General features: G+C 38.3%; 1 protein-coding gene across 2 annotated transcripts in view; it reads right to left on the minus strand.

Moving 5' to 3' along the window:
* DENND5A (DENN domain containing 5A) overlaps window positions 1-15,713 on the minus strand; it is a 94,243-nt gene that overhangs the window by 31,529 nt on the left and 47,001 nt on the right. For both annotated transcript variants that reach the window (XM_070383904.1, XM_070383903.1), the window contains exons 5-6: window positions 10,615-10,802; window positions 686-1,003 (exon numbers count right to left, since the gene is read on the minus strand). In XM_070383904.1, coding sequence (XP_070240005.1) covers window positions 686-1,003; window positions 10,615-10,802 — 506 coding nt within the window. The remainder of the gene's footprint in view (window positions 1-685; window positions 1,004-10,614; window positions 10,803-15,713) is intronic.

The following is a 15,713-nucleotide window of genomic DNA, read 5'->3' on the forward strand; positions in this document are numbered from 1 at the left end:
TCTGCTCTTCTTTAACTGGCCATTATTTTTCTTTTTTAATATCTGCACTACTAACAAACCAGGAAAATGACACGCTTCACACTGCACTAAAAAAAAAAGCCCAACAAAATGATTACCCTATTTTGTTTATATGTAATTTAAGAAAGTGATATAACAGTGAGAATGGAGAGGGTGAAGAGATGAGTAAACAACTACGGAAAGCAGACAGTCTCATCAAAGTCAGGCAATGGAAAGCTAATACATCCCCGGGAAGAACAGAGGACTAGAATTCAAGAGGGCCAGGTTCTAACTTCAAATCAACCACATAGAGGCATTTAATCTTAAGCAAAACACTCAGGCTCTCTAAGTCAACAATTCCTGCTCTATGTGCTCTAGGTTGCTGTGACATTCACATGGCAATGGATCTGAAAGAGGTCCAAACTCAGACTGCCACCATCATCCCTCTAAGTCTCTGCTGCAGTGTTTAGAGAATGACAGCAGATTCTCCTTGATGTCCAAGTGAAAAGCTACCCAGATTTAGATTCAAGTAGCATTCACATAGGATCATGTTTGCCAGGGCCAAATCCAGAGTCTCCCATACAGAGCATCCTTTCACTACTCACAGGTATGCACTGGGTACTTTCTTACCCTATACTTTATTTGACCAGGTCATCACCTTAGCTCAGACCCATATACAACATCTTACCTTCTCCAGGCTCACCCCAGTCCTCTTGACCAAGGCCTGCAGGCGGGCGATAGTTTCATTCTCCTTGAGGAACTCATAGGAATGTAAAGGGGAGCCTGCGATGTTTCCATTCCTCTTGTCAGAGACGAGTTCAGAGGCCCGGAGCCTCTTCAGCTTGGAAGCACTCTCGCTACAGTGAAGGCTTCCTTCAGGGGGAATGCCAAATGCCATGAGAATCTCAGAGACTTCCTGGACAAACTCCAATTTGTTGGGAAACTGAGGCAAGTCCTCTGGTAACTCAATGAAGTGGTTGTCAATGTCCACAAAGCAGAGGTTAGCCTGGTAGTAAAAACAGGAGGAGGACTGTGAACAACTCCAGAGTTATTTAGAGGAATAATCAACAAGAGAGGAAAGAGCAAACATCTGCAATGGGGATAAATTAGGTGTGGCATAAAGATGGGGTGGAAGGAGGTTGACCTGAGTTCCAATACTGCCCTGATGCTTTCCAGTCTTGGTATCTTGGGAAAGTTATGAAACTCTGTTTCCTCAGTTATAAAATGAAGATAAAAATATTTACCTTAGTGATAAGGATTATATAATAAGTACATAGATGCTTAGAATCTAGCACCAAATTCTCACATAGTAAATGCTCATAGAATATTTACTGAACTCACAAATTCTTACAACAGTAGAAAGAGTACTAGGAGAGTGTCAGAAAGTCTGGGTACCAGATCTGACTCTGTCACTATCTCCCTATATGGCCCTGAGCATGCCAGTATTCCTTTCTGAGCCTCATTCCTGATTTGTAAGATTTGGTGGCTGGTCTTGATTTCTGTGCTTCCTTCTGGCTTTAAGACTGCTTCTGAGAGGATACAGTGAGACAGTACTTTCATACACTGCTGGGGAGGCAGGTAATCTGGATAAACAAAAAGCAACCTGGCAATAGTTATCCTTATTTTACAGACAAACTGACATAGAGAGGTTAAGTAACTTGTCCAAAGTCACACAGCTAGTAAGTAGTACATCCGGGATTTGAACTCAGCTAGCCTGACTTCAGTCATATCCTCAAGCTCGTAACCATCCACTCTTCTCCTGAGAGGTCTTAGTATGTTTCTTGTTCAGTTTAACTTAAATATTTCATAGTTCTCAACCATGTTGGAATTTTCAAGTAATGCTGCTATAAATTAGAAAAGTCGTCTATCTTTGTATATTTATAACCATGAACCTGTTGCCAAGTATCTTTGTATATTTATCTTATAACCATGAACCAATTGCCAAGACAATTGTCATTTGCTTCACTGCAGAGTATTATCATGTGCTTAATTAAGCATTTGTTATAACAAGGATAAAGAGACAACCAACATCAAGGATTTAGGACAGTGTTAGTATACAATAAATGTCAATCGACACTGTTATTATCACTGTGGAATATAAAATTTCAATAAATGAATATATACACAAGTACACACTATATATTATTATATAGGAAAATTCCATAATGAAAAGATGCTAATTATCCCCACATTTGTAAATTTAATGTAAAATGGTTTTAATTTCCAGAAAGATTTTTACTTTTTTGAAGGGCATATCTGATGAACTCACTGAATCTTACCTATAAAAATAAAAGAAAAAAATAGCCAAGAAAATTCTGCTGCATCTGCTGCTAAGTCACTTCAGTCGTGTCCGACTCTGTGTGACCCCATAGATGGCAGCCCACCAGGCTCCCCTGTCCCTGGGATTCTCCAGGCAAGAATACTGGAGTGGGTTGCCATTTCCTTCTCCAATGCATGCATGCATGCTAAGTCGCTTCAGTCGTGTCCAACTTTGTGCGACCCTATGGACAGCAGCCCACCAGGCTCCTATGTCCATGGGATTCTCTAGGCAAGAATACTGGAGTGGATTGCCATTTCCTTCTCCCAAGAAAATTCTGAGGCCACACTTAGAAGGCGAAGAAGAACTAAAGAGCCTCTTGATGAAAGTGAAAGAGGAGAGTGAAAAAGTTGGTTTAAAACTCAACATTCAGAAAACTAAGGTCATGGCATCTGATCCCATCACTTCATGGCAAATAGATGGGGCAACAATGGAAACAGTGACAGACTTTCTTTTCTTTTCTTGGGCTCCAAAATCACTGCAGATGGTGACTGCAGTCATGAAATTAAAAGACGCTTACTCCTTGGAAGAAAAGTTATGACCAACCCAGATAGCATATTCAAAAGCAGAGACATTAGTTTGCCAACAAAGGTCCATCTAGTCAAAGCTTTGGTTTTTCCAATAGTCATGTATGGATGTGAGAGTTGGACTATAAAGAAAGCGAAGTGCCAAAGAATTGATGCTTTTGAATTTTGGTGCTGGAGAAGACTCTTGAGAGTCCCTTGGACAACAAGGAGATCCAACCAGTCAACACTAAAGAGAATCAGTCCTGAATATTCATTGGAAGGACTGATGCTGAAGCTGAAGCTCCAGTACTTTGGCCACCTATGCGAAGAGCTGACTCATTTGAAAAGACCCTAATGCTAGGAATGACTAAAGGCAGGAGGAGAAGGGACAACAGAGGATGAGATGGTTGGATGGCATTACTGACTGAGTTTAAGCAAGCTCCAAGAGTTGGTGATGGACAGGGAGGCCTGGCGTGCTGCAGTCCATGGGGTCACAAAGAGTCAGACATAACTGTGCAACTGAACTGAACTGCCTTGCTGGATTCTAATACAAATGTAAAACAACAATCTGTTGGAAAAGAATAGTCTTGAACAGACCAATCTATTGTGGATGGATCAGTCAATAAATGTTTTGGGGACAAATGGACATTTAGAAATGTTAAAAGTATAATACCATACTCAAAAATAAATTTGAGATAGACTGAAGATTTAAATATAAATAAAGCCACTTTGTCATTAAAAAAAATTTCTACCTTTTAGAGACACATATGAAATACATGATGACATAATAATGTTGGGTGAGATCTGCTTCAGAATAATCCAGTAGGGTTCATCCAGTAGGGTAAATGGGGAAAGGGTGGAGGATACAGAAAGAAGAGTTGGCCATGAGTTGATGATTACTGTGCAATAATGGATGTTAGCCTCTCTATTTTTACGTATGTTCAACATTTTCCATAACAAAAAGTGAAAAAATATAAAAACATTCACAAAAGTATTAAAAGAAAATATAAATGATTACTATTAAGCCTTAGGGTAGAGAGTTGGGCTTTCTAAACTTTGGTGGTGGTGGTGGTGGTGGTGGTGATGGTGGTTTAGTTGCTAAGTCGTGTCTGACTCTTGCAACCCCATGGACTGTAGCCTACAAGGCTCCTCTGTCCATGGGATTCTCCAGGCAAGAATACTGGAGTGGGTTGCCATTTCCTTCTCCAGGGGATCTTTCCAACCCAGGAATCAAACCCGGGTCTCCTGCATTGCAGGCAGATTCTTTACCAAATGAGCTACGAGGGAAGCTTTAAACTTTATTCAAGGTTAAAAACCTTGTATAAATACTGCCATTAAAAATTTTTTTTTAATAATCTGGCAAACAATAATTGTCATACATAACATGTAAAAGATTAATATTCAAAGAAAGTATTGAGATAAAGCTAATTCATCCAGCTGGAAAATGGCTATGAAAGGCAAACAGAAGAAGTTTCTGTTAATTTCGAATATATGAAAAGATGTTCAGTTTCACTAATAAACCAAGAAATGCAAACAAAATATTTTTACCTACTAAGTTAGCAAAAATGTAAAAGATTTACAGTGTCCAACCCTGGCAAAGTTACTAGGAAACAAAGACTGTTACTGGGAATGTGAGTTGACAACTTTCTGGGAACAATCTTAAAGACGTTATTTTTTTAAACCAGTCCAACCCAGAAACTAGAAATTACCAATATTTTTATCTACCAATGTACTTCTCCCCAACCTACACAGTTTTACCCCCAGGTAATCACTATCTTGAATTCTATGTTATCTTTTTGCCTTTTTTCATTTATCACATATGTATACATGCCTTTAGATTCTTTGCTTGTTTTTAAATTCTGTAAAAGGATCACTGCTCTTTAAGTAGTCTTGTGGTACTACTTTTCTTCACTCAACATTGAGTTACTAACAATCAGCCGTTTTGTTTTATTTAACTATCCATTATTCATTTTCACTCTTATACAATATCCCACTGTGTGTATATATAACAATTTATCAATCTTCTCATCAAAAGGCCTTCAATTAGCTTCCTGTGTATTGCTTTTACACTTTCATACATGTTTTCTTGGACACAAGTACAAGATTTTCTCTTGGTTATATCCTAGGAGTGAAACTGCTATGTCATAATGTATGCAAATATTCAATTTTACAAGATAAGTCCTAGCTGCATTCCAAAATGGTTATAACAATTTACATTTTTGCCAACAATCTAAAGTGATCCTACTAATAATCCAAGTATTTTCCAAAACTTGGTATCATCAGATTTCTTAATATACCCACTTGAGTTCAGTTTAGTCGCTCAGTCGTGTCCAACTCTTTGCAACCCTATGGGCTGCAGCAAGCCAGGCTTCCCTGTCCATCATCAACTCCCGGAGCTTGCTCAAACTTATATCAATCAAGTCAGGGATGCCATCCAACCATTTCATCCTCTGTTGTCCCCATCTCCTCCTGCCTTCAATCTTTCCCTGCATCAGGGTCTTTTCCAATAAGTCAGTTATTTGCATCAGGTGGCCAAAGTATTGGAGCTTCAGCATCAGTCCTTCCAATGAATATTTAGGACTGACTTCCTTTAGGGTTTTAGGGTTTGACCTCTTTGCAGTCCAAGGGACTCTCCAGTCTTCCTTAGCACCATAGTTCAAAAACATCCATCCTTCGGTGCTCACCTTTCTTTATGGTTCAACTCTCATATCCATACATGACTACTGGAAAAACCATAGCTTTGACTAGATGGACCTTTGTTGACAAAGTAATGCCTCTGCTTTCTAATATGCTCTCTAGGTTGGTCATAGCTTTTCTTCCAAGGAGCATCTTTTAATTTCATGGCTGCAGTCACCACTTGCAGTGATTTTGGAGCACAAGAAAATAAAGTCAGATACTGTTTCCACTTGACTGGGTACATTTAATTTACACTTTCCTGATTACAAGAAATGTGTATTTTTTATGCAATCTCTCTTCATATGTTTAGCCCATTTATCTATTGGGTTGCTCATCTTCTTACCTATTTGCAAAAGTTCTTTATAATCTCCTGATGATAACTCTTTATAGGTTGTATGTGTCCTATACATATCTTCTCCTAGCTTTTATCTTTTCATTTTAAAATGTCTTTTTCTTAATTAAAAAAATCAAATTTGTCAATCTTTTATTTTATGGAAAGTGTTTTCTTCATCTTGTTCACAAAGTTCCTACCCCGAGATCAAGACTGTACTAATGTTTTCTTCTAGATGATTTAAATTTTTGCTTTTGACATTTAAATGCTTATTCCACCTCAAGTTCACTTTGTTATGTGATTAAGGTAAGAATCCTTTTTTTCCTATGGACAAGCAATTTTTCCCGCTCCATTACTAAAAAGTTCTTTGACATGGTATGTATTATTATATATCAAAATGCTGTTCCACTGTTTCTGCTATTTATCCCTGTATCAGTAAGTCTTATATTCTAGGAGGCAGGAGGACCATATAGTAAGTCCAGCTTTATCTAACTATTCCACAGACTCTCAATCTATGAAAATTTCATGTTTTAACATGTCCATGTGCCATGTATGCATTCGTTCAATACACATTTGCTGACTGCATAAATTACTCCATTAACAAATCCATAACTAAAGAGAACTTTCCCATAACCAAGATTCAAAAATTAGAAGAATCACTTTAAAGTCCACTTTCCAGAGTTCCTCCACTAGAAAACAACTTTGAACCCTTCCATCCTTGTTAAATGCTTCCTTGTTAAAGAGCTAATACATGTTTAACACCTAAAAATAACACCTACTTTTACTTTTATTCCTTTAAGATTTTAAAATCATAAATGCCTTTGGATCAAGCAATTAAAAAATATAGTAAAGACAGAATTAAATCATCTAGTCTTGAAAATCACCTGCCTCACAAGCCCTGTCCATACAGCTAACGGAAGAAAGCACTGTGACCCCTCCCCCCAGAGGCACACAGTGCAATTATTTATCTTCTTGGTTCTCCTCTTTTTAGAGGGGGGAAAAAACAGTTTGTTCAATAGGAAACATAGAGGCAGCTAAACACAACTACATCCACTCAACAATGCTTGGCTGCCGTTTCTCCCACTGCTCTTGACCAAACACAGAACATCTGTGAAGAATCTGATAAACTCCAAATGCTGTATCCACATATTGCAGATACTCCTGGACAGGGGCGGCTGGAGAAAAGAAAGCAGCTCAGGTGCACTTCAGAGGTTAAGACAGGAGCCTCTGAGACAAAACTACTAGCCATTCTTCAGAGTTGGGCTGAGGCCGGTAGGGATAAGAAGGCAAAATGAAAAGAACGCCATTCAGCTACCAGCACAACAGCTTCATGCTCTTTCCTGTCAGGACACAGAGGGCTCTGACAAATAGAAATAACTTGAAATCTACCTCAAACCCCTTTCCTTATCTGAAAAGAGGCCAACTCCTGCAAATAGCTTGAGGGACAAGAAGAAGCCTGGAAGAGGCACTGAACCCAAGTGATCAGTTTTCTTCAGTTAACCTTCTATCTCATCAGGAGAGGCCATGGGAAGACTTAGCTACTCTGGGGCAGTGATCACAGAGATATCCCAAACCACAGAAGTTTCCCAAATCCCTTCCTGCAAAAGATCACAATGGTCTTTCCCAGCCCTGAGTTCCTAGCACCAAATCACAGACAGCCTCACTGGTTAGTCTCAACAGATTACTAGGGAAAAGCTACTGACAAAGTATCCTGAAAAAGAAGGAAAGAAAGAGGGGCCCAAGACAGAAAGAAGGAACACCCCCTCCCCCAACACAGTTGTGGAGGAACTGCCTCCTTCCTGTGCTCAGACAATGAAACCCAAAAGAGAAGCACAGGACAAAGAAAGCTTCACAAAAGCAGCACAGCACTCTCACTTGCTCAGAGCCAGCTGAGCTCATGTGTTGGTGTAAAAAGAAACAAAGAGCTTTTCACAGACTTCTGATACCCAAAGATGGGGCAGCAACTGATGAATTCTGACTTGGGGGGGTTAGGGAATGTACACTCTTTATGCCTCTGGATAAAGTCCCTTTTATAGATCGAGTGTGCCCGACCCCAATACCCTAATGATGTCCACTTGCAAAGGCCTAAGTGAATTTCCCAGCCTTAGTTATCTCTGGGTGGTAAAATCTGAGGTAATTTTTTACTTTATACTTCTGTGCAGTTAGAATTTGAAACTATAAATGTATCATCTCTGAGACATCTTAAAATTATCTTTCAAAAATATTATCACTCTCCATTCATTATGTGTACCTTTGATGATGCTTTACTCCTTGAGAAACCCCCTCGTTCCTTACTAGCCTAAAGTTTACCAGGGGGACTACACAGACTCAGCTATCCCAGAGGTCATCTGCTAAAAATTAAGGTAGAAAATATCCAGCTGTGTAACTATCCCCACAAACACATGATCTTCAGAGGGACTGGCTGGATGAAGTGGGACTCTGAACCCTAGAACTGCTTATAAACTACACACAGGTATTCTCCAACCTACCACTCCTTCTCAAGGGGACCACAAGGAGAGGCAGAGTACAAAAGATGCAGCAACAGTGGCGGCTGCAAAGTGGAAGCTCCAACATCCCAGAACAGAGTGAGATTCTGGGTTTCTCAAACAACCCACAGTCTCTCAAACAGTCCTGTTAAGAAAACTGCTGGTCTCCCAGCAGCCTCTTCACACACCCACATACCCGAAGCACACACAGAATGATACTGAGAGACCCTACAGGAAATAGAACTTGACCGCAAGTGTACAGCCAGCTGATGCCAAAGATGAAAATAAAACAGAAATCTGGCTTCTTGCCTAGTGACCTATTTATCAGATTATGCATGCCTCTTTGCCTTTCTACCTTGAATCATTTCTACTGTTATTCTCATTTGACTTCTACAAAATTATAGTTAGGTTTACCAGTAAGAAGTGCCAATATTAAATATGCAATCATTTAAAGCAACAACAAAAAGCTCTCCACACTCCAATCTTTGATATCTACTCTTCAGGCATATTTATCAGTAGACAAATACATAGAAAAACCCAATACCCCAAAATGCAATGGTATTCTCCATCATTGTGAAAATCAAAATGGAGTCAGTATTGCTAAAAGAGATCTCTAAAATGGAGTCAGGAGGCCACTAAGGAGGTATCATGTTTGCACGACTCAGTCTGGACGGATTTAGACCTTTTGGCCTGATGAAATCACCTAGAACACCTCCAAAAACTCAAGATACTAAAAGGCCCTTACCCTTAAACAATTTGTGACAGTCTATATATTTATAGGACCCCTACCATAAAATAACTTGTGATTTCTTAAGGACAAATATTCTGACTTAGGTTAGAGTCGATCCCAACTCTCACAGGGCAACTTTTAACAACTTCATGGTTTTTTGTCCTTATAAGGCCCCGATTCTTTCTCTTCCTTGGAACACTCTTTCAGGGGTTACCAAATCTGATTCTCCCCAATTGCAAATCTTAAGTCCCCAAATAAACTCTGTTCTTTTTGCAGACTTCTGAATTTTTTTTTTAGCTGACATCATTTAGATCTTTTCTTTCTTAATTCACCTTGTCCCACCCCAAAAAGCACAAAGCACTATAAAATCAAAGAAGCAAGGAAGTAAAAAAGCAAAAACTACAAAGAAGACATTTTGATTCTAAAACCAAAGGACAGAGAAAAAGAGATGCATCTGAATATAATTTAAATATTGGAGGTATGATCTAATTATCAGGATTGTTCATCACTGTGGCTACCCAGACATGCCCAAAAACATGAGGCTGCTCAGACCCAATTCCATGAGAATGGCTTCTTCTTTGGAGGTCCTTTTACTCATATTCCTCAGTTATACATAAAAATCTTCCCCCAAAAAATCACTGGTAGAGGGATGAGACCATTGTGTGAATACTCCAAAGTGTTCTTCCCAGGCCTTTCCACTGACTATGAAATTCAGAGTAGTAAAGCCCAATTCCCCCAGCTAGTTTCATACCAGCCACCAAATGACCAAAAGAGGTAGACGAGTTTTACCTGTAGTTCTAGGAAAATAAACAGTAAACAATCTTATTTCTAAGGGTGCTTTAAATTTATTTTAGAATGAAGTACTAAATAAATACTTATTTTTAATCAGTTATGTTAGTATTTAAAACAATAGAAAAGACTTTGAACAGGCCATTCTCACAGCAAGAGAGGAAATGCATTATCTCAAGGCCTAAATTATCTTGAGCAAGGAAAATTTTCAAAGATGTCTCAGTACTACAAGAATCACCATGATCTGGTCAACTTTTACAGAGCAACTGTGGCCTGTAAAAGAAAACCAATGATTTATTAACATAAGTCTGGCTACTAAAGTAGCTATAAAATCATATTATGTGGAATTTCTTTAAATAATATGAAATAGTATATAAATAAAATACAATTTAAATGTATGATAACTGTTGAAGCTAAGTATTGAAATATGCTACTCTCTTCCATGTAAATTTAAAATTTTACATAATAAGATTTTCTAATAAATGTCTTAAAAATACATAAAATCCTGTGTTTAAAAAAATGTGCATGAAAAAGGCAGTTCATAATAGTATAAACACAGAGATTACAATAAATGTATGTCAGGTGATAAGTGTTTCCGGAATGATATAAATTGAGCTAAATGTTCATTATTTTTACTTTTTTCCTGGAAAGTTATTTATGTTCTCCAAAATAAAAGAAAACAAACTTGGCAATACCACCCTGGACTCATCCCAAAGCTCTTGTCTCCCAAATCTTGTATCAGGGCCACAGGCACCAGCACCTAAGCTCCACATTTCTCTTACCTCTTGAGGCAGCTCCAGTTTTGACCGGTCATCCAAGCCATTGGAATGCAAGCCCATCAAGTATGGCACAGGAGCATCTAAGAAATGTAGGAGAGAAGCCGGGAGAATAGGAACATAGACATGCTGCCACTGGAAAGGAAACATGAGAGCTGTAATTGTCTCCGCCACAGTCATCAGTCGCTGGTAATCTAGGTCAAAAAAATAAACACATACACACAAACCAGTCAAAAACAAGGCATTTGCTTCTCCAATGGTAATTTAAAATGTTTAATACAATTCCACATGTAGAAAGAACAGTGTAAACTTCAGCAAGGGTATGCTCAGAGCATGATTCTCTTATGGGTATCAGAGAGACAACGCAGAAACCTCAGTGGATCACATGCTGAAGTATACCCCCTCCCCCAACACATACACAGGTCCATTCTCATTATAACATTTAATAGAAATACAACAGAATTCATAAATGGCAACTTGCTCTAAATACTAAATGAGAATGCTAAGTAGATTCTCTTAGGTAGAAAGAGGGTAGAGAACTAGAACAAAAAGAAAAGGAACTGTGGTCTGGTTTCTATTCAGCATGAATGCCAAACACCTCATTTACCACTTAAATGAGTCTGCATTCTATAAAGAGCTGATGTGAACTCTGCAGTCAAGATCAAGACCAAAGAACCACCAACCAAGCAGAAGCTGGTTTTCTACCCTTAGCTAAGTCTGCCCCCAACCTGACAACCTAGTGTCATTTTAACAGTTTGATAAAAACCTTCCCTAGAACTTGACAGACTCAGAAGACTGATTTTCATTACTCAAAAGCCTATTCTAGGTCAGGGAGCATAGCTTGGAAGAGAAGGCTTATGTTCAAAGTTTAGCTTTTCTTTAGGATGCAATTTCTAGACTTTTTTTTCTTTTTGTTTTTGGAGTTTTGTTTTTAAAATAAGCAAAGCCAATACAATAGATTTATTAAAATCAAAATTTAACAAGTTACTATTTACAAATGGTATGATGGTTTGATACTTAAGGACAAAGTAGGAACAAAAATTTTAAAACCATATGAGTAATATCCTCTTGGAATGGTTGATTTCAAATGAGTGAGTTTTCACAGGGGTTAAACAGCTTTATTCACTAAAAACTCAGCCCACTATTTAAGCAAATCCCAGCTTAAAGGAGTTATAAGTAACAAAAAGCTTTCCAGAAAATGAAGACAAATGAGTAGGAAGTGAGCAGAAGCTGATATGCATCAACTAGATAGAGAAGTTTTAGCAAAGCATCCTGTGTGGTCACCAATAAAACTCTGGAGCAGCTTACACGTTGTTCCTGACTAAACATGACCTGGAAATAGTTTTTGGTTTTTTTGTTTAACTAGTAATGCAATAATTAAAAGCTGATGACTAAAACTTCATCATCTCAAACATTTACAGGTGGCCCTCTGCTTCCCTGGTGGCTCAGCCGGTACAGAAGCTGCCTGCAATGAGGGAGACCTGGGTTCAATCCCTGGGCAGGGAAGATCCCCTGGAGAAGGGAATAGCTACCCACTTCAAGGTCTGGAGAATCCCATGGACTCTACAGGCCATGGGGTTGCAAAGAGTCAGAGACGACTGAGCAACTTTCACTTCACTTCACTCCACTCTCTATCCACAGTTCCACATTCAAGGATTCAAACAACCATGGATTGTTCATTCTTATAGTACATATTTATTGAAAAAAATCCACACAAAAGTGGATCCATGTAATTAAAACCCATGTTTTTCAGTGTCAGCTGTTTCAAGAAACATGGGCTTCCCAGGTGGCACTAGTGGTAAAGAATCTGCCTGCCAATGCAGAAGACACGGGTTCCATCCCTAGGTCAAGAAGATCCCCTAGAGGAGGGTATGGCAACCCACTCCAGTATTCTTGCCTAGAGAATCCCATGGACAGAGTACCCTGGCGGGCTACAGTCCATGGGACCGCAGAGTGTGACACGACTGAGTGACTGAGCACAGTCAAGAAACAGTAACTAAAAAAGCAACAAGACTTACACAAGTCTATACATCACCCAGGAGACAGGAGTCTGAAACATCATTACTTAAAACAAGTTGCAAAGTGAAGCCTCAGGAACCACACTCAGTCAACAGAGGCTTTTCTTATTTGTTCTGCAGTGTTTAACAAGAACATTGTTACGAATGTTTAAAAATCAAAAATTTCACATAAAAAATCTGGGTCCTCGTGAAAAACTGGAAGATCTAGAAACATCAGGCCAGGATTTCCAAAGGAATTAACTGGAGCTAACTACTGGCTGTCCATTTTAGATGGACACTATTCAATTCAACACAGTCTCTATTACTTCAAATCATATCCAGAATCCAATCATTTCACACCACTTTGCTGTTACCTCCTTAGTGAAGAGACAACATAGAGTCTCACTGCGATTATTACAATGGCCTCCTAACTAACATTATTCAGACTTGGCCCATGGACCATATCTGGAACAATTTGACCTCAAAATAAAAAAAATTAATTATAGTAATGGACCATATAACCTACTGAATAAAATAAAAATATGAGTCCATACAATAATAAACAAGGGAGAATGAAATGTTCTTCCTCACAGTAAAAAGCAACCAGCCTGGTAACTAATTCAGACTAGAATTATCAAAGAATGCTAAAGCTATTAGGTAAAACTCTGAAGAGCAACAATAAATTTACAGAGTTTCAAAGTATCAACTCACAAATTAGTTATTAATTACAAAGGGAAAAAATGATAATGTTCAGTTAAGAAATTCAGCAGACGTCATCTTAACCAAGTGATCAAATTAACATTATCAAAAATGGGACAAGCGAACATCATGTGCCTCCTGTGATAAAAACAGACATGATGTGCCTCTTGATATAATGCACTGAGAGAACCACTACATCACTTCTGTGATATCACAGCCAAAAATGTATAACCTGAATCTAGCCAGAAGGAAACATCAGAAGAAAAACCTAAATGGACGTTCATTCTACAAAATACCTTGCCTGTACTCTACAAAAACGTCAGTCATGAGAGACATGAAGAATTGACTACTAAAAGCAATATGCATACTGCATATGTTACTGGACTAAAATTCTGAACCAGGAATTTTTTAATTATCATTCACTTTTATGTAGAGTCTAAGAAATTAAACTAGGTTATAACAAAAAAGAAACAGACTCATAGATATAGAGAACAAACAAATGAGAGGTAAAAACTATTATGTATAAAATAAGCTACAAGGACCTATTGTACAATGCAGGGAACACAGGGAATATTGTCTGTATTCTCTGACAATATTTTATAACAACTACAACTGAAATATAACCCTTAAAAATCATGAATCACTATGGTGTATGCCTGAAACTTACATAACAGTGTATCAACTATCCCTCAATTTTTAAAAATTTATCATAAAGGACATTATTGAACAATGGTAAATAAAAGCTGAATACAGTATTATTATTTTGTCAATGTTAAATTTCCTAAATTTATTAATCATATTATGGCTATGTTAAAAAATGTTCTTGTTCTTACAAAATAAAAGCTGAAGTACTAAGGAATCAAGGAACATGGAATCTACAGTGACTCTCAATGGTTCATTTATGTTCACACACATACAGAGATACAGAGGGAATGATAAAACAATGCACCCAAATGTTAACAATTGGTGAATTGTGGCAGAGTATACAAGAGTTCTTTGAATATTTCTTACAACTCTTCTATAAGCTGGGAATGATTTCAAAATAAAAAGTCAAAAATCTTAAAACCTCCAATGACTAAACATCTCAGAGTAACAAAGTCCTTACAGTGGCCTACAGGACTCTACAATTTGGCCTCCTGTTAAGTCTCTAACACCATCTGCTATTAAGCGCCTGCTCTCTCACACCATTTTATCCATCAAGCACCCTCACTGTTCCTGGACATACTAACTACATTTTTGTCTCAGAACCTTTCTATTTCTTGTGCTCTTTGCCTGGAAAACTTTTCCTACAAACATTAACATGGATCACTCAGAGAGGTCTAATCTAATCACTCTATCAAAAACTGGAATTTCCCTTCCCCCAATACTATCCTCTTTACTGTTTAACTTTTTATTAAAATTACTATTTTTATTAGCACCTGACATACTGTACATTTATCTATTTAATCACCTCTCCAAAAAAGAGAGGGGTGGGGGGAATTCCCTATCAGTCCAATGATTAAGACTCGGTGCTTCCACTGCCAGGGCCTAGATTTGGGGTTTGGGTTGGGGTTGGGGAACTAAGAGCTCACAAGCCAAGCAAGCAAAAATCACCTCTTTCCCACTGAAATGTAAGTTCTATTATAGCAGGAATGTTTATCTATTTTGTCCACCCTGAATCTCTAGCCCCTAGAATAACGCCTGGCACACAACATACTCTCAGTAAATATGTTCTGAATGAACAAATTTCATGTTACTTAATTCACTCCCTTAATAAATATTTTTTCCTTCTGCTCTACTTTATTGTTTTGTCCAAATCCACTGCTCAAAATCACTTAACATCTCATTTATAAAAACAATTCAGTTATAACAAACAACAGAAAAAAGCAACACATCTTCATTTTTTCAAATATATGAAGGGTCATCACTACCGTCAGGCTGAGGAAGGGGCAGAAACAACTCTGCAGAGTGATAGGACAAACTGGTAAAAGTGTGTCCCACAAACATCAACTCCTGCCTCCTCTTTTCAGCCATCAGCCAGACTTAGGAGACAGGGTTCTCCTCCCAGACTGGAGAGTCCAGCAAAAGGCCATGATGATAGTCAATAAGAAATGGTAGACCTCTCATGTTCCATTAGTTTGCCATCCAGCACGTGTGCATACTAAGTCATCTCAGTCATATCTGGCTCTTTGGAACTGTATGGACCATAGGCCACCAGGCTCCTCTGTCCATGGGATTCTCTAGGCAAGAATACTGGAGTGGGTTGCCATTTCCTCCTCCAGGGGGTCTTCCCAACCCAGGGATCAAACCCACATCACTTCTGTCTCCTGCCTTGGAAGCTGGGTTCTTTACCACTAGCGCCACAAGTTAATTTAGTTAATGCTAAATAGGGAATTCTGTATTTGTTCTTTGCAATTGGTTGACAATTCA

Source organism: Bos mutus, chromosome 15 (assembly GCF_027580195.1).
Source record: "Bos mutus isolate GX-2022 chromosome 15, NWIPB_WYAK_1.1, whole genome shotgun sequence".
NCBI lineage: Eukaryota > Metazoa > Chordata > Mammalia > Artiodactyla > Bovidae > Bos > Bos mutus.